The sequence below is a fragment of the Rhodnius prolixus genome, unplaced genomic scaffold, assembly GCF_049639745.1.
Source record: "Rhodnius prolixus isolate KJV_2025 unplaced genomic scaffold, Rpr scaffold_2, whole genome shotgun sequence".
Taxonomy (NCBI): Eukaryota; Metazoa; Arthropoda; class Insecta; order Hemiptera; family Reduviidae; genus Rhodnius; species Rhodnius prolixus.
The window spans coordinates 46,546,543-46,567,501 of NW_027411592.1; the positions used below are offsets into that span (position 1 = coordinate 46,546,543).

General features: G+C 34.6%; 1 protein-coding gene across 4 annotated transcripts in view; it reads left to right on the forward strand.

Annotated features, from left to right (window-relative positions):
• Positions 1-20,959, forward strand: part of LOC141449757 (discoidin domain-containing receptor 2-like) — a 471,131-nt gene that overhangs the window by 288,879 nt on the left and 161,293 nt on the right. For all 4 annotated transcript variants that reach the window (XM_074119492.1, XM_074119490.1, XM_074119491.1 and 1 more), the window contains one exon: positions 2,642-2,744. In XM_074119492.1, coding sequence (XP_073975593.1) covers positions 2,642-2,744 — 103 coding nt within the window. The remainder of the gene's footprint in view (positions 1-2,641; positions 2,745-20,959) is intronic.

Below are 20,959 nucleotides of genomic sequence, written 5' to 3' on the forward strand. Positions count from 1 at the left end.
TCATCACTATAGCTGCCATTTCTGTTTCCCCTCACAGAGATTCTTCATCAATCCCCATCAGCATTCATCATCGTTACTGAAAACGATCTTTCTAAATGTAAACATCGCCCGCACATTACATATTTTATTCACCCTTATCTCCCTTAAGGGCTAATCTGTGTTTACACACATGTGTCCCTTTAGATGACGTAGACATGCCACATCATCCACAACGTTGGGTTTCCACTAGTGGCCATACTCCGCCGTTGTTATTAATACCAAATGACTACCTTAATTCATATCCCACTAACTATAGCATACACACGCACAAAAGTTAGCCAAATACTGAAGGTTGCCCTGAAAGATAGGGCCACACTCTATCCCTGCGCTTCCATTACTTTTACCAACAAGCTGAATGAAGCTGCTTATTGTTTAGCGCATGACTCAGAAAAAAACTCTAACATGAATAATTACATCGAAGCGGTGGTTAGATTGATGGTGCCGACATCTTCACTGCGTATTCATTTTACCCCGCCAGAAACAACGATTTGTCTAAATAACTCAACTGAGGGACCACCAACCAAGCCCTATTGTTATCTAACCAAAACAAGCCGCCCTGAGGCCTTTGACGATGTAAATACTGTGAACATATAAAACGGTAGGTCATCTATTATCCATTATCGAAATCAAACATTATAATTTGAATTTCTGCGATTTTTAAGTAACCCAAACTACATACACAAACATTTAAAACTAATTTTGTAATTCTATAAAGTCAAAAGTTGTTTTTTAGTTATGGAACATTAAAATGTTATTAGTTAACCATCACAGAATAATTCTTCACTTAATTAGTAAGTAATTCTTGTAAGTTTTTTAAGCACTGTAATAACTGTTAGCGGGTAACACAACTGTTATAATGTACTTTCAGTTTTAACTTACAATTTTTTTGGTCATTTTAAAGTAAATATAATTAAAATATTATTAGTAATAATAAATTTTAAAGTGATTTTTGTCTTCTTATGTAAGAATTTTACAGCTGTACAGTGAGTACATCGAGTAAAAAAGATGAATTTTCAATAACTTCCAGTCGCGACAGCCATAATAAGCCCTTAAGGCGTTAGGCAGTACTTATTCTCTGGATGGCCAACGTCAGGCAATTAGGGAGTGGCGCGACCAAACGTCTAGGAGGGTTTATGGGAAGATTTGAGGTTGAAAGAGCTTGCATAAGTGGATATGAATGGCAGGGGTAGTTTGGAATGATATTTCAGGTAACGGAGTTTGGTTTTGGTGGAAAGAACAAAGTTTTTAAAACCGGTATGGTTGGTGAAGTAAGAGATGTAAAAGGGAGCTATGGAACATAGGATTTTGTATTAAAATGGACTGAATGCGATTGGCAGTCCCGTAGAGTGTTGTATAGTTTAATGATTTAAGGCGCGTCAACATCTAAGGTTATTGGCGCCCGGAGTTTTTTTTCAGTGCACTGCCGGCTGTCCTTCTCTCGTTATAGATAACACAGTCCATCACCGGACAGTGAGCTGTAAGAAGCACCTAGGAAGAGAAAATCTAAGGGTCAGCAGCTGGATTCAAACCCGGGACCACCGCGTGGGAATCCAATGTGTTGTATAGTTGTCGCTTGTTTTGTTCTTGTTTTAATAATAGTGCGTTGTAAATGAAAGTGCTGTCTTTGTATTATATTTTATTTTGTTGGTTCCATAACAATAATTATTATCCTCGTACTGGTCGAAAAAAATGCTTAATAACTTCGTTATTCCACGCCATAATTCACTAACCAAAATTGCAAAACTCGCCGTTGTGTTAACTGCCAGATTTACAATCCCTAAAAAACTATTGCAATGCGTGGTAAAACCCCCGTAACGTGGCTTATCATCTGTTGATTAACTCTGCCTTTGATGTCTCAGCTTGCTGTATAGGTGGAGCGTCAATTAAAACCTTAAGATAATTTAATTAAAAGAAAAATATCTAGATTTCTTTCTCACCTAGTGCAGTAATGAGTCTTTAACGATATCTCTGTGCAAGGTATGCCAAACATTAAACAAGGCTCGCAAAGCCACACACCACGAAGACAAGGTTTTAGATTTAAAATTCAAAAATTCCGTAAAAATAGTTGATTTATTTCATGTAGAATAGAAAATTTTTAGTAAGGAATAAAAGCGAATGCTAAACATTTTGTTCTTAATTCTTTTAGTTGTTCAATTAGTTGGCTTGTAATTAACGATGTTGTTCTTATTTGTTAAAACGTTTGTTAAAACCATTATTTCAGTGTTGTTAAATTAAAATTTTAAGATAGCAATAAAAAAATTAATTACTAATTTAATTAAAAGAAAATATCTAAATTTCTTTCTCATCTCAAAGAGTAATTAAAACTCGTTTTGTTGAAATTAATTCCGTAAACTCTCTAGAAAAAGATTCTTAACTGCAGATACTAGAAAGCTAACTACATTTAAAACCTGGTTAATCACTTCTCAACTCATTTAACGCTAAAATATTTCCGAATAAACATTTATTCTCCCTTTTGTTTTTTTGAACGTTTTCACTTTTAATTTAACAAATATAAAGCTCCTTTTATGTTTATTTAGTAAAAATTATTTATTTATAATGTTTATTATTAAAAATTAGAAGTCAATCTTTTTTCCTTTTTCAGGAAGCTGTGATACTGCGTTGGGCATGGAGTCTGGGACGATACCAGACAGTGCAGTCACGGCTAGTTCTTCGTATGTACCTAACGTTGGACCAAAAAATGGAAGGTAAGGGAATTTTTCAATTTTCCATCAATTATTCCTACGATCTAATGATTTCGGCACTGCTAACCTATGCAGATCTGAGATTTTAAGGTAACAGATTGCGTAGACCCAGCAGTAACTCGTATCTACTTCCTTTCACAGCTGACGTTTCCAGTTACTAAAACATTCCTTTGACGCTAAAATCTCTAATTAATGTACAAAGCTGCCACTTCCTCACTTTACATTTGTGTTAAGAAATAGTATTAAGTTTAATTGATGAGTTTTGAACCTCTGCCTTCAATTTGCAACCGATGGTACCGCTTAAAAAATAGTCATTATTCTGCATAATTACTTTTAATAATTTCAATTTGTGAATTGTACGAATTTTTCAGAAAAATCACTCAAATAAAATCTTTTGATTCTAAATGTAAGTTAAGGGAAATTTAGGATTCATTTTAGAAAAAAAATTTGAGATGAATAAAATGTCACAGGGTGCTGTCAGTTTTATTCAGCATTCCTTTGGAATATTCCTTTAACTCGATATTTCATCAACACATTTAAAAACCATTTATTAATGTTAATTTAATATTAATATTAAAGTGGAGGGAAGGGATTAGCTATGTGGTTAGCGTATTGGATTCCCACGCGGAAATCCCGGGTTCGAATCCAGCTGCTGACCCTTAGATTTTTTCTTCCTAGGAGCTTCTTACAGCTCACTGTCCGGAGACCGGCAGTGCTCTGAAAAAAAGCTCCGGGCGCCAATAATCTTAGATGTTGACACGCCTTAAATCATTAAAACAAATATACAGGGTGTTCATTTTAAAACGGCTCAAATGCATTTATGCTTAAACGGTTAATCTGAGCAAAAAATGACAGAGGAAAAATTTGTTGCCCGTCACCTCTAGTTTCAGAATATGTGACATGATTTTAGATTTCTGCCCGCATACGCGGCTGACGCGCGACCAAATGTGAGGGTTTACAGTTGACCCCCATTTTCATATACACAGTTTTAAAGAGTATAAAAAGTTATGAAAGAAACCGGAAACCGCAATTTGGTATCTTCAAAATTAAAGGTGCTAGGCCATTTTAAAATCTGGTATTTATTAATCTTATTTCAATTTTTTAACTTGTTATCAAAGAGAAAGAAGAGCACACGATAGGTCATTTTTATGTATTTTTTCATCCCCTTTCTAGTAAAAATATCGCCAAAGCAGTAAAGCTAGTATTTTTCTTAATATCGGGAAATAAGTCGTTTTCCGAGTGATTTTTCTAAGAAAAATCTAATGTTAAGAGCTTTAGATGTTCTCAAACATACATAAAATGGCTAGAGAATAATTTTACATCTGTTACAAACAAGAAGGTTTAATAATTATTTGGTAATTTTTGGACAGTTGCGTTTAATTACCAAAAAAATTGGAAACCTGCCACATATTTAAGTGATCAATATCTTTCATGCAAAGGATCAAACTTATTCCTTAATTTATCAAATAATGCACTTTACTCAACTTGTGAAGCATGTACTGTGCCTTCAAAGGTTCCTCCTCTGGCTCGCAAGCCAGGTTAGCCTGGAGGTTATCAACTGCTCTCTGTATCCGAGGAGGCACCTTTGAAGGCATAGTAAGTACATGCTTCACAAGTTGAGAAATGTGCATTGTTTGATAAATTAAGGAATAAGTTTGATCCTAAACATGAAAGATATTGATCACTTAAATATGTGGCAGGTGGTTTCCAATGTTTTTGGTAATTAAACGCAACTCTCCCAAAATTATCAAACAATTATTAAACCTTCTTGTTTGTAACAGATGTAAAATTAATTTTGATATCGAATTGCGGTTTCCGGTTTCGTTCATTACTTTTTATACTCTTTAAAACTATGTATATGAAAATGGGGGTCAACTGCGAACCCTCACTTTTGGTCGCGCGACAGCAGCGTATGCGGGCAGGAATCTAAAATAAAGACACATATTCTGAAACTAGAGGTGACGGGCAACAAATTTTTCCTCTACCATTTTTTGCTCAGATCAACCGTTTAGGCATGAAATGCATTTGAGCCGTCTTAAAATGAACACCCTGTATATTAAACATGCTGAGTCATGAAGAAAAACCGCCCACCTCTCCCAAAGTCCCTTCAGTCGATGGAAAAATTATCTCCTCCCCCCTGGAGGCTGGAGATAAAAGCTGGAGACTGCAATGAGTACAATGTGTACACATTAAAACTGTCCGGTAGGACAGTTGTATAAGGGTTGATCGTCAAAAACTGCACGAAAAAGCGTTTTGTGTACTTTTTGGCGTTTAATCAACCCTTATACTTAACATTTTAAACTGTAAGTTTTTGTTAAGGAGATATGTAGTTTAGAGGTGGGTGTTGGTCTAGTGGTAAAGAGCGTTTGCTTTGTAAGTCGGAGATCCCCAGTTCGAATCCAGTATTCCGCCCCCGCCCACGACGTCTAATTGGACGTTAAGCCCCGCCTGAAAAAAATAGACGATTAGCTTTACACATGTAGTTAAAAAAAAATCGTTGGCCCCATTTTTCAAACATCTCAAAAAAGCGAAAAACCTTTTTCAATAAAGTTGTACTTCTGGTATAGGTGATCGCAGGTTGTAGCCAGGTCCTCTGGTAGGGCCGGGCCCAATCAAAACAGAATTTCAGCTTACTGAAATGTTTTGTTCACACCGCACACCCATTAATTCTCTCTCGTACTTTTGTTCGATATCTTCATTTTAAGTTGACAGAGGTGTGAATGAAGTGCATCTTAGAACACATGCTAATTTAAAAAAATTAAAAACTGTATGTCCAAAATGGTTACGATTATAAATTACCACTTTTCACAGCAGAGCAAGCCCAAAAGGCACCTTCAGTTTTAACAGGGCGCTATTTATATTACTATACATTTTTATGGTTAACACTTAGAAAACACAGTTAAGACGAAGTTAATATTTGGTAATACTCGTATAACATGAGATCGTTGAGCCGTCACAGTTTATACCTGAATTTTATGGAGGCCTTTGAGTACAACGCAGTTTTCTTAACTAGAACAGTAAACTATTCTGTGCATTCAATAGAACTTTTCTACAAAGTTGTCTTTGACGAAGTGTAGCTAATGTATCAGGTTGAGCATACCCTAGGGCACTATGTTTGCAACCTCAGACCTATGCCCTCTCCTGCTATCATTCAGACTTTGCTTTGGTAAAGTCCTTCTACTCCCTAGGGAGTGATGTACCTTCCTAACCACTCTCCATGGTCTGTGTTTACGACATGACACTTTCTTCAGTTTTCCCTCGGTAATGAAACTGGGCCTTTTTTTTTAACTTTTCTTCTTTTTTTTTATTTCTGAATCAACAGCGCTGAGGAAGTGTTACTAAATAATATATCGGTTTGGCAGTCCGTATTTAGATGGAAATATAATTACGTATTGAAATTCGTTGCAAAATAAGTCCGTAAATGAAGATGATCTTTAAGTAAACTTCCCATTCTAGCTACAACGTGGTGCATAAGTCTTCTTCAAATTATAGGCAACGCTGAGTCTACCACAATTATTCCAAGGAACTAATTGCTCACGTAGGAGGTGTCTCACTGCCAAAGAAGATGCTGCGTCAAAGAAATGAGACGTGGAAAACTTGATTAAAAGCAATGCAGCGCCTAAAAATACAACAAATCTCTTATTGTCGTGGCTACAAGAAAGTGGTTCCACTAGAAACGGCGTCTAGTCTTTGTAAAAAAAAACAAAACGGGGACAAATACAGTATTTACAATAAAGAACAAGTAAATTTAAATCAACAAACTGCCCAGTATCTCAATGGAAACTGTGGGCCTGCTTTTGGCTAATGAGATGGTCAATGTCCGGTTTAGTTATAGTGCTTTGCCTTTCTTCCTACTTCTGCTGTTATTTTACACTGTTTTCGGAGCCGTGACGCGTGCATCCCGCGTTACCGGAAGTAGTACTGTACGTGAGTGACGCCCGCTGCGCTTTGAGGATGCATCCTGTGCTTCTCTTACTGACCACCAATGAAAGAGGTGCCCCTTCCGGAAGTGCGGTGGGGGCCGGAAAAATGGCCGCATGTGGCCCGCAGGCCTTAGTTTGGGGACTTCTGGTTTAGAGGCTCCCTTCATTTGAGGAGAAAATAAACATCTATAAAACAATTAATGCATCGTAATTATTAAATAATTAAGATAATTAAGCAGTTCTCAACATATATTCATTAATTGTGGATTGCAAATAATTAAATTAAAATCAAAATATCAGTTTTGTATATTATAAATGGAAGCAATCATGCGGATTCAAGGATGGCCGAATCCATTAAAATGAAGCAGAATATTATCCCTACAACAACTGGTCACAGTGGTTTTTAACTTTAATTTTAAACAAATTGTGCGATAAATTTGGTAATGAAATCGGATTCAATTGCCCATCTAATTGGCTACCATAAAATTTTATATTGTACGTAAAATATCCACATTAATTCCATGGCTCATTTAATATGAACTTTCAAGAATGAATTCATTGTATTGAAAAAATTGTGGTTAGATTAGCGCTGCTAGATAATATAATAGTTGATATTAAAACATGCGTGCTTTGGCGGATAAAATCAGCGAAAATTCTCATATTTTTTTGGTAATTTTATATAATTTAGTTTTCGCCTAATGATTGACAAATTGATTCTTTCATTGCCAGTTTTTGTAGAATTTAATTTGTTTTGTTGATTTCACATTTTACTGTATATAATTGACATATTTAGTTTTAAAGGAAATTATAACCACTTATCAATGCCATCTTTATAACAATAGTTTGTTTTTCCTACTTCTTTTGATTCTCTACTAAGAGAAGGAATTGCAATCATACAGTTGCTCCATTTTTAGTTTTTCCCGGACTCTTGAGTTTGAAAAACTTGTTTTCGGAAAATGAAAAACAGAAAATCTTACCAGCTATTTTCTTGGAACGTCGGATTTTATAACCCAGATAATTGTTTGTTAAGGCTGATGTGGGGGAGAGGTTGATTATGCTTTCTTCCAAGATGGTATAATATATAACGTTAATATGGTATAATGAGCGGCTTCATACCGTTTAATATTAGTCGTGAAGTACAGAATAAGTGAAGTGCTTTTAGATATTTTTAATCATTTCTATGAAATTTTATTAGATAAATTGCGGTAAATAGTAGTCAATGCGAGTTTTTTTACACCAGATATATCTTAGAGTTTACTAGTAAATACTAAATCTTTATGTTTAACCTGGCTTTACTGAATTTGATGTCTTCATCGTGTCAAATAATGTGCCATAATAATCAACAATTCTGCAAAATTAAATACCAATACACATTGCCAATTTGCCTTGCACCAACGCACTTTGAATTTTGGAATTTTAACTTTTATAGAAAAAAGAAGGGAAAAAGTTGTCAATTGCAGGTGTTTTCCAACATTACGTTGTTTTACGCAGTTTTTAGAGATCAACTCTTATACAACCGTCCTACCGGATAGCTTTAATTAAATAAAAAGTAACATAATTCGTACTAACATTTGATATTTCCTTAAGAAATAAATCCTGAAGTTCAATATTACGTACTTCTATTTCCTGCAAACTTGTTGTCCTTAAAAAGTTTGTGGTCGTGAATGCAATTTGAAATTGGATGCATACAACTTATTTTAAGGCACTCTTAGCTTTCAGTTGAGTTGGTATCCTGTATCTCTGAATATCCATTGGCGCTAAATGTTAGCTTTTTTTATGCACTTTAAGCTCAAGTTATATTAATAATTCTAAGTAAAGAATGTGGAGAATATTTTCCAATAGTGATTAGTTCGTATTTAACCCTCCATCGGGCGCAATAGGTTTGTAACACCATAGGGAGCAACTAATCTGTGAGATTAATGTCCCAAAAGCTGTTAATTTCATCAAAAATGTTTTAGGAAACGTATGAAAAATTTCAGTTTAAGTTTTTCTTTAAAAACTCATAATGCGGAACAGAACATTAATGTGAATAGAAAAATCAGTCATCCCTAATTTTGAGGTGCACATTTATGAATGAATGTGTGAGATGGTTTATTAGCATTATCCAAGAAATTTTTTATGCATTGATGCCCGCCTACGTTCAGAAGAGCGAAAGAATGACCATGAACCATCACTGGACGTTTCTGTCGACGTTGTCACCAACTATGCCAGGCAAACGCCATAAAATATTATGGCTCCCTCGTCTAACATTAGAAGTAGGTTTTTTGTCCGACAATTTGGTTATTTATCTGTACTTACGCACTCAAATTCATCCGCATCTTGATCTTCTAAAAATGAAAAAAAAAAAACTTGTTTAGTGTCCGAATCCCCTTCTCTTTCTTCTATTCAATATTATTCAACAAAAGAGACTCGTTGCAAAAATAGTCAATAAGTAGAAAACTGTCTTTTAAATGATAATATGTACTTTGTAACAGTTTTTGATAAGAAAACTTGAAAAATTATCAATACCCAAAGAATAAGGACCATCGGGCACAACTAATCTGACAGATTACGCGGACGCTAAGTAACACCAGATAACTCAGAGTAAAACACCGACAGGCCGTTCGGTTAGAAGAAGGTAAAAGAGGAACCTACTGAGGGCCATGGCTCATTCTAAGAAATACCTGAGTTGCTATCAATAAGAAAATGCCCTCTTCATCTCACAGATTAAATGCGCCCGATGGAGGGTTAATTGGTCCAGCAAATCGAATTCATCTTAATTTTTTTTCTAAAATTAACCAAACAAAAGAAGAGCAGGAAGAAAATGCTAGGAGTCCCTGCATCACTATGAATGCAAAAATCTGTGCAATTTAAAGTAAACTTCATATTTTCTAAAATAACAACATCCAAAAAGAAATCCAGAAACAAAACATGCTTGTTGTTACAAGGATAAAGAGAGAAAATAATAATAACAGAATGGTGTAATTCAATTCAAGAGACACCTGAATGTGGACCCCCTCAGTGTTCTGAGTTATTGAACAGGAGGAATCCATCCCCGTTACTCAAGGATATATTGGTTTACGTCGAACAATTTGCATTTTATACAAAATATATTCAAGGAGGAAAACCAGTATCAAGTTTTACCCTAAGAGCGCATATCTTAAAGTGCAATACGCTATGGTTATACTTTTCAATTGATTTTGGGATGAAGCAAAATGTGGTATTACAGAAAATTGGAAATTTCATTGGATTTATTTTTATATTATCAGTGTTTTGTCATTTTCCATTTTCTCTGCTGTTTTGTAAAATAATTAAATTGTTAAAAATGAAGTTGGGTTTAGAGTGTTGGATATTATTGTTCCATCTCATTCGTCATGTTTATCCTATTTCTGATCGTTCAGATTGTTTAAATCAGAAGTTGATTTATCAATTATAAAATTCCACTTATGTAACTTCTGGCGCTCACTGCTCTTGTTGACTGTGCACTGGAGTTAACATAATTTGTCTGTTTGATAGAATATTTAATAATAAAACGTTTTAATAAGTTCATTGTTCCGCCTGTAAATGCATTTACGAGGTGTGGCTATTAAATAACGAGACTATTGCTGTAAAAAAAATTATTTTAAATTTATACATATTTAGTTATTATCACCTTCAATATACACCCCTCCCCTAACCCTACAACGCTCCATGCGAATTTACCATTGTTCGAAACAGTGCTGGAAGTCTTTTTTTGTGAACTCCTGCATAACGCGTGCCGCTTTCTCTTTCACAGCTACAACGGACTGAAATCGTGTTCCTTTTAATGCAGATTTGATTTTGAGGAACAGATAAAAGTCACATGGGACCAGGTCAGGCGAATAAGGCGGATGGCCTAAAACTGGGATGTTGTATTTGGCTAGAAACGTCTTGACAGACAATGCAATGTGAGCCGGCGCGTTTGTCTTGATGGAGAACCTCGTGACTTGTTCTTCCATAAAATCGGGTCGTTTTTCCCTTACTCTTTCACGGAGTTGAGCAAGCACCTCACGGTAGTAATATTGATTAATTATAATCGATATTTTCATCCGTTTTGAACTTGGAAGGGCGACCCGGGCGGTCATCATCTCTGACGTCTTCTCGGCCATCTTGGAAACGCTTGAACCACTCAAAAACTCGCGCACGTGATAAAGATTCATCGCCATAAAATTTTTTTAATAACAGCTAAGTTTCAGTAGCGGTTTTACCAAGTTTTATGTGAAATTACACGACAATTCGTTGCTCTACTACATGTGTAGTATCATGTTTTCGGCAAAACGAAACTAACACCTCTTACACAAACGACGGTTCCGGTCTGACTGATTTCTCTACAAACACTTGAGACGCTGCAATCGAAAGAGAAGGCTTTACGTTGCACAGCTGTCGGTCGTTAGGATACCGGCTCGTACCATTTATCGGCCAGCAATAGGAGAAAAATGAAAGACCAATTACAACTAATGGACATAAATTACATGAATCATCAACAGCACAATGTCGCTATTGTATTTAGAAATGAAACGATGACGGATTGAAAGATTTGGGTTAAATTACACAAACCCAAATACTAAAACTCTATCTTCATCTCTAACTCTGATCACTCTTCAAATTCATTCGGTGCCTTATGAAACTCACTGATATAGTTTGATCGGTCTAACTATTTTAAGTTTTATACAAAATAGCTTAATAATTTTCTCTTAAACTGTTGGCGTAACAGTGTTGTTACACTGGGTGATGGAGTAGACAGAAAATGGAAACTTTGACATGTTTTCCTTTAGCATTTAGGATGTTTATTTCCCACAGCATCCAGCCGGAATTGAGAGTCACTTTGACAATTTTCCTTAACCATTCACTGGCATTCTCCTGTCTAAAGATAGTTATACCAACTTCACCTCTTAGTTGTTGCATGGCCTTTAAAGTCTCAGGAAACCAACTTATTTATCTTGCAGCTTATCACCTGTTGCCAAAGGATTTCAAATGATGGGGACGTGAGTTAAGGCATTAGTAGAAGGATGTAACACTGCTCTATCCTTAATATCTATTCAATGCCTGTTGAAAAGAAATACGACAGATTTAACTGTCTTTTCACACACTTCGTCAAGATGTTAAATTCTTAGTTATCATGTCAACTATGTACTATGTAAATATATTCTTCTTCTAAAGTTCTGGAGGACCATAGTACACATTTTATGCGGAATAATAAGCTCTCTAACAAAGTGCCTAACATATACGACAGTCAGTTTTCAGAACTGGAAAGTTGGGCAAGATTAACCGAGACTAAAATGCGAATGCTTGGCGCTAGTAAAAGAAAACTTCGGCTATGCAATTTTACTAAAAACATTGTACCATCACCAGCAGCTATGAGGATTTCATTTGAAGCAATGTTAATCCCTTATAATTTATCTCTACTTCAAATTTGCTCCCTTTCAATGTTTATTGAACACAATTCGTTAATCAAAAAGCATTAAATATGGTAGCAAACAATTTATGCCAAAAAAGAGAGAATAGATCCAGTTGTACATATGGTGCTGATTATTAGAGAATTATTTAACGAAATTCCCATTATTCTGTATTCTCTTATATCAAAGCGTTATTTACAAGAATGTCAACAGTACCTAGTATTGTTTGAAACATTATTTATTAAAATATCTATTTTTAGTTTCAAAGATATTCTATTATCACAAAATGGCTAATTAAACATTGAACGTTGGTTGCTTTTACATGTAGTAATACCCAGCCGAAATATAAAAACACTCAACGAATAAAATCAAAGAAAAAAATAAATATATGAAGCTGCATTATAGATGAAATTCTTTAAAATATAGTTGCAATATCAGCACACTTTGGCTGTCTGTTTCATTTATCGCTATGACCGAATAAAAACGGTTTTCCCTTTGACCTTAAGTCTGGACCAAGGAGAACAGCTGCTCCCCCGGTGGCAGTAATAATCCTGAGGATTAAAAGCACACGAATAAAGTGAATAAAATGATTTTATTTAAATATATCGCAAAAGCAGATTATTTGCATTCCGTTATACAAATAAACTAAAGGTGATAAAAATATTTCATTACCCGAAAAAAGTGAAGTTTCTAAAGCTTTCATAGTTTATTTACTTTAATAATAGTTTATCTAAGTAGTAAGTGATTCCTTAGAGAAGAGTTGATTACTAGTTTTAGGAGTTAATGATTCAAGGGTAATGTTTGGAATCAAATTGAATGTTTGTGAAGGTTTTATTAGTTAAAATAATTATCATAAAAATTATTAAATTTTTACAAAAATAAGAAGAGCTTTGAACTTCGGCTACGCCAGGAATTTTTAGAAGGCTGAAACCATATTTTCAAAACAAAAGATTAAAAAACGAATTTCTTAAATTAAACACTATAAAGACAAAGAACAACTTATCCGTTAGAAAGGCAGCGTTTAATTACGCAGTTGCCGTTTTGAAACGGGAAGAATTCGAAGGTAATAAGGTAAAGAATTATCTTCCTTCAATTTGTAAGTAATTCTGAAGGATAAAAACCAATAGAAAGGACATAATCTAAGCGTACCGCCTTCCTTTTAAAATCCATTTCATGTAGTAAATATGTCACTAACAAACCTTGCTTCTTTCAAACCTTAGTATTCACTTGAACTCTTTGGAAAGTTTTTTGTTTTAATCATTTATTTAGTTACAATCAACGCATTGCGTTATAAGCAACAAGGGTAACAATAAGCAACATATCAGAGTAGAGAAGTTACCCTCCAATAACATTTTGTTTTCTACTGACTCTCGTTATCAGAGAGCAAATCGCGAGGCCACCTGTCTTTTAAGATGTCTAGAAGTGTTGTCTGGAAATGTTCTGGAAGATAGATATTGTACAAGTGGGATTGTGATGAGATTGAATATTTTCTGTATCGTGTTTCAGCCTCTTGTGTGACAAAAGGAATGTTCAAGTCTGTGTGAATGGTTTGATTGGTGACGTAGAAAGGAGCGTTTACGATAGAGCGAAGAATTTTGGACTGCAAGGGTTAGAAAAGTTAATTTTACTTTAATGAGTTTACAATATACTGTTGAAATATTGGAAAAATAAAATAATTTTGCTTAAGCAATAGTTTATTTTTTTGGACGAACTTCATACTGTTGTACCGAATAATGCATAATTTACCGAAACTTCATTGGGAAAAAAGATTTTTTTTTATAAATTTTAATGACTGCACCTCAAAATTTTCTAAGATAATCTACTATCAACGGCCAAAAACCAAAGCCATCATTGTATTTTCTTTTTGGTTTTGTTTTAACTGTCTTCTAATATTGTATTTATTTCTGCAGAATTTCTTTATTTATATAATTTTTCTGAATTTAAAAATAAATAAATCAAGGCTTAGATAATTATTGCTAGAAATGCAATAAATATTATGATTACAGAAATCGCTTCTCTCTGACATTATATGAATTAATAGAAATCGAAAGTATGGTAAAAAAAAAACGAGCTATCTTAACACGCCAATTTTTTCGGCAACTTCTGTTAATGGTCCATGTCTGAGCCGGTTAATGTATCCACGTTAGTTCTTTCTTTCTTAAGTTACTCCTGGACAGATTTACTAGGACTTCTGAGAGCTTAAAGACTGGGGAACGCTCCACGGAATACCAACTACAATCTTCATGATCTCAAAGTTACAATGATAACTCAAATAAAATTCTAGAAAGTAAATTGTAGTAAACAAAAGAAAAATAAATATAATATTATATATATATATATATTCCTGGATATTGAGAAAGAAAGTAAATAATAGTAAAAAAAAAAGAACCTCCAGTATTTACAAAGAAGGACCTCTAGTGAAAAGGTGTTGGAGGTATAAATGGAAAGCCTGTGTCCTTTCCTAACATTGCGAATCTAACTTTTCTTAGTTGATATTGTTTAGTATTCGTGTGAGGCAATCTCCTCTGCTTCCTTCCCGTAACGAGATTGACAAAAACTTGTTCGAGGGACGAGTTTTCGAACAATCTAGTTGCCACTACTTGGCCCAAAAGGTAGATTGAAACACTGCCTCTCCAAATACTTGTACACTTCCAGTATTTTGGTCTTGTGTACAGTTATTCCATATACACTAATAATGTGAAATAACTGATTCGCAATATAGCGTAAATAGAACAAAATAGGATTATTTTTTGTTTAATTAAATCTCAAATTATGTTTGTTACCTAAATTTAAATTTAAAAATTTCTAAATTTTTTCCGCTCTTCTGAGACTGATATCAATCATGCTTTCATAAACAAATAAATTAATAAAAATTAAAATATATATAAATATACAGGGTGTAAGGCGCCACGGTAGCCGAGCGGTTAGAGGCGAGACCAGAGAAGCTAATATGTACGATGTGGTACTGGGTTCAATTCCCGGTCTTAGGCCTTGGATTTTATTAAAAGGTTAATAAAAGAAATTTACATTAAAGTATGTTTGCTAGTCGCCTCCGTCCACGACACCTAATTGGTAGTTGGACGTTAAGCCCCGCCTGAAAAGTAGGCGATTCCTATACAGGGTGTGCCACGGAGGAGAGGTCGAAACTTTTGGAGCATTAATTGCGTACAGTAGTACATACGTATTAATCAATATCACGCTCTACTAGAAGAAAAACAGCGAACTGCAGCTGCATCTACGTGATCAGTCAGCTCTTCTGGAGTCGTAAGGAAAGAGGTCCTTGGTCATGTTCTAGGCGATGGTTACAGAGATTTCATTGGTAATAGGACCTTAGAAAAATCATAGAACGCTGCCGAGACTGGACGAAGACCAGTCAAGTAACTTCTTGACTAACACTCTACAAACCAGAATTCATAACTTCGGCAGAACCCCAACAGTGTGCTAGAATAGTCTTCAATTAATAGTTTTTCAACTTTTTTTATTTTACTACATATATTTTTTTTTTTAATTTGCAACATCCCTACAGAAATACAACTGTTTCATATTCTTCCACTTCTAAACATGCAACCCTATCCCTCCGGGAATACAAAAGCAATGGTATAGTTGTTTTAATCAAATGTTTGCAAACAGTTTTAATTGCAATTTCAATCTAGAAAGTTATTGTGTTGAAAAATGAGTTTGAAATTGAAACGGCTACAAGTGCACTCTCCAGTATGTCTATCCTCCAATGGTTTTTTTTTTTTTATGCAATTGTTTAACGAAACTATTTCTCCAGTGGCCAAAATTCTCTGCACTTCAACTGCCTCTGACACCTTTGATAGCCAGGTAGTAGATCAGGTAGTATTAAAAATTTTGAAAATGATCGCTGTGTTCCTCTGAAAAAAACTCTGCAACAAAATTGCCATGAAATTGTTCCTGTTCAAAAAGACTTCTCCTGGTGTATGGGTTACCATCAGGGATGATGACCTGCTACCTGCATTTGACCCCGTATATGAACAAACCTGACATAAATCTAGAATAAATCTGTCTTTCCACTGTCTAGCCACAAATCCACTCTAAACAAATCCTCGAAAGAAAAATATAACTTGATAAGTTGAATTAGAAGTATTAAGTTTAAATCTCTATAAGGAAATGCTTAAGGGGGCTCTGCTTCCGTATTAAATCACTCCTAAATGTAAGTAAGTAGACCCTTATTTAGTAAAGGAAAATTTATCAATAAATAACATATAATATAATATAATAATATAAGAGTAATAACTAGGGAACGGATTCGTATGTATTTACATATTTTTTTCTAGGCAATTTACAGACGTTTTTCAACTAGAAGTATTCATACTGACACTTTTTAAGCCGTTTGTGTCTACTTTTATTTCACATATTTCCACATATTTGGATGTTATCGCATATTTATACATATTTGATTAAAATAAATAAATATTTCTACATATTTAATCAAAATATGTACATAGATATTATCAGTGACGTAGATTCCTTAATCTCCTCGGTTAAAAAAGTGTTCTTAAAAGCACCAAGTCGCATTAAAATGCTAAAAGATCTCTATCCAGACTTGTGCCTTCCACCAGAACCAATATTGACAAGATGGGGTACTTGGCTGGAAGCAGCTCAGTATTACTATGAAAACTACAATAAAATCAAGAATGTCCTTTCACATCTCGAAGACGAAGCAGTAGCGATAAATACAGCCTTTATTCGAGAAACCTAATTTAAGGAACGACCTTGCATTCATTTCTGACAATTGCGTATTTCTTGCACAAGCTATTACCCAACTTGAGTCCCAAAATGTTCGACTGACAGAAAACGTGTCCATCGTTAAAAAAAGTCATCGAAAAGGTGGAAGGAATACCTGGGAGTAAGGGAGATCTGATCAGATCAAAACTGGTAGAAGTACTGAGCAAGAACAAAGGGTGGGAGACCATCTGCCAGATTTCTGGTATTATCAGTGGAACAGAAGTCACCTCAGAACATCGTGTACCCTTTACAACCAACGAGATAACTTCTTTCAGCAAGGCACCTATAACACCTGTAGATGTTGAACGATCTTTTAGTCGTTACAAGTCCATCTTACGCCCAGATCGTCTTCACTTTACGTTCCAACATTTGAAATTTCATGTGGTTGCAAACAATTTCGAAGTGAAGTTTTCAAAATTGAAAATTTAACACATCTTTTTATAAATAGTAAAAATGTTCTTTGTTGTATAAATCATTATAACTTCTAAAAACAAATTATTTTGTTCCTAATAAATTATTATAAATTGTAAAAATGTTCTTTTCTTGTATAAATAATTATAACTTGCCCCCACCCAAAAAAAATCCATTTTCATAAAAAAAATGTCCATTTTACTTAAATATTCCAGAAAATATTTTAAGAAAATCACATATTTTCCACATAATTGACGAAAATAAATGCATATTTTAATTAAATATTTGGCATTTTTAAATACATAAAAATCCGTTCCTTACTAATAACTCTTATAAAAATACGAAATGGTAGAAAAATTTTAAACTAATTAGCAGATCTTTTTTTTTTAATTTATTTTGTAATTTACAATCTGTATACAGTATACAATAAGTAAATATGATGAGTATGATGAACTGGTGCGGGAGGAGAGCAGGAGGAGAGAAACTACCCAGCGGTAGCACTCTCTATAGGAGAGAGGAGAATGTGAGAAGGAGAGTATGAGGAGGAGAGAGGATAATAATGGCGTTTAGGCCTTCAGACTACAAGGAAGTCGCAGAGCCACTGGCGATTCAGTCGGCGAGGAGTATTAGGGATGTCAGAGGAGGCGAGAGACACTACAAGAGGATTAGAACTAGTCGAGAGATTAGTGTGGAATTTTTGGGATTTAGTCTTGGCGAGTTGGTCTATAAAGGGAAGAATGTGAAGAGTGAGGTTAGTCACGTAGAAAGGAGCGTCAGCTATCTGTCGGAGGAGTTTTGACTGAAATGTTTGTACTGTCCGTATGTTTGTAGGTTTGGCTGAACCCCACAGCTCTAGTCCACATAGGTTTGAGGATAGTGTTGTATATTAAGCGTTTGTGTTCAGTGGGTAATTTGGAGAGTCGTCCAAGTAGTCTGTAAGGCAATTTCGCACGTTTCGTCATTGCTTGTCTTTTAAGTCTAGAGTGTGGGTTCCACGTGACTCGTTTGTCTATGTAGAGCCCAAGGTAGCGCACCAGATCTGTACAAGGAAGAGGATTGCTGTTGAAGAGGATAGGTGGACAGGAGCCCCGCCGGAGAGTGAACGTGGCGTGCTGGCATTTCAGTGGGTTCATTTTAATCCGCCACTTCTTTGCCCATGATTCGATTTTATGTAAATGTGTCTGTAACTTGTATGAAGCAGAACTTTTAAAATTATTTTTGCTTATTCTTAAAAAAATATGCTCCACTAACACCCTACAATTCCATTTAAAACCCTACAGAGGTTTAAGGGGAATTGGGTAGTTAAGCTATTCTCTAAAGGCGAGTTATGTACTAAGTACGGTTCTAACACCAGTACATTATTTTAGATTATGAAATGTCCAAGCGAAAGAAGAGTTATTTGCTTCAGATTAGAGGAATCGATCAGCACAGATCAATTTTTTGTGATGGTTGGGAAAGTGAGCACAGCTCGTGAATTGAACGCAATTGAACAAAGTGAATTTTCGCAGTAACCTTCTCGTTAAAAAATATTGAAATGGATTTTTCTACTGAAAGCCGTGGCATTTTTTATTTATTTTAAAAATATATATTTTTTTTTTTAGAGATGGAATGGCGGAGTGTAGCTTGTTAATATAGTTTATTCATTTTTTCCCTTCTGAAAATATTTGCTAGCCAACACTGAAATTGCTTCAGTGCAAATTTTTAATTCTTAATTTCCCAAATTAAATTTAAAATCCTCTTGCCTTCATCTCTGTTCTAGATAGTCCAATTATTTAGGCCTAATTATCTCCAACAGTAATATAACCAACTCCAGCGAGAGTGTTGCCTGTGGGCAGCTCTTCGTACACCTGCTAATCCAGCCAGTAAGATCAGATTTATTGATTATATTGTTTTTTTTTTGTTTTTTTCTGTGAATTGTGAATAGCTAACAGAAATTAAATCACATGCTTTATACTGAAAATATCATAAATCAAAAGATTCTGTACCATTTTTTCCATTTATTTGAAAATCATGAGCAAATGGTGGATATGAAAAACAAGTTGTAAAAGAAGGAATCAGATCTCGTCAAGCTATAAGTTGGTGGAATCTATAAGATTTATTTAGCTCATATTTGGCTTCTTAGAACGATTTTTATCCAGCAACATCATCATGGCGTATGGTTGCAGAAGTAGAAACTATATAGACCCCCTTGTTGAAAGAATAATGGAAGATATTGATAAAGAAATATAAAGCGAGTAATGTACAACCTTACTTACTCTCCAAGTTTTTTTGTGTTCACCTTATATATATATATATATTTTTTTTTTGTTTTTGTATTTATTTATTTATTTATTTTGTCAGAGGAGTACACAATACTTATAACATCTTGATGAAAGGGCGAAGAAATCCTTTATCTTTGTGGCGCCCTATCAAATATCTACCTAACTTTTTCTTCCCTTTATTTATTTTAATATTTTCAGCAAATCCTCTTATATTTTTGTATAAATTTTCTTTTAAAAAAACCACAGTATTTATAAATTTATAAATTTTATTTATAAATTCATTTATATTATATTTATTTATATAGTGAACACGACAAATAGAAGTGCATATAAAAATGGGTCACTGCTTACCAGAGTAACCACCACCGTAATAACAGACTGGTAAAGTATATACGTTACATATAAGTAACATGTTATTTAACGTATATCGTACATATTCGGCGTATCATTAATCAAATCAGTAAATCAGTAAAATAAATCATCAGTAAAAAAACCTTAATCTAAAACTTTGTTTGGTGAATTAATTTTTCAATTTAGTTTTGAATTATTTAATGCGCTTCATCTGTAGTTATTGGCGTCTAGAACATTGTTTTATTAGTGCATTGACAGCCTCCGGTGTTCTCACATTGCATCTCCCGGACAGTTTGCTCCAAAAAGCTCTTAAGATGAGAAAAATCTAAGGGGCGAATCGCTGGATTCGAACCCGTGATCTCCGCGTTGGAATCCAGTATTTCGCTAACCACTCACCTAATCCCTTCCTTGGTTCTGTCGAAGTTTTTTGGCTTAAATAATGCAACAAGAATCTATGTGTTCTTATAGAACTCACATTACTAATATTTTATAGACAAAAAAAATATATCAGTACCCCAGTCGTACACAACACTAAGTCCTTTATTGTTTCTAATACAATATTTGTTTTTTGATTACCCAACCATCACTTATGGTGCATCTATGTTACTTATTATCGCCCAAAGATTTAAGCAAAATAACTCCCATTGGCTTTCAAGTAAGAAAAAACCGCGAAAAAACACTTTCATTTGCTCTCCTTTAAAAAATTTAAAGTTGGACATACGAGCGTCGTTTGAAAAGTCGGTGCAAAAATAAAAACTACTTAATTTTTTGGGGTAAACCTTTTTTATTTTTCAACATAGTCTCCTTTTAGGCTTATACACTTCGTCCAACGCTGCTCTAGTTTGTTGACCCCTTCCGAATAATAGGATTTGTCCAAGTCTGAAAAATAGTCATTCGTTTCTTCAATCACCTCCTCGTTTGAATAAAATCTTTTTCCCGCCAGCCATTTCTTCATATTGGGGAACAAATAGTAGTCCGAGGGAGCCAAGTCTGGAGAATAGGGGGGATGTGAAACGAGTTGGAACCCTATTTCCATTAATTTTGCGACCACAACTGCTGAGGTGTGAGCTGGTGCGTTGTCGTGATGGAAAAGGACTTTTTTGTGGGCCAATCGTGGGCGTTTTTCTTGC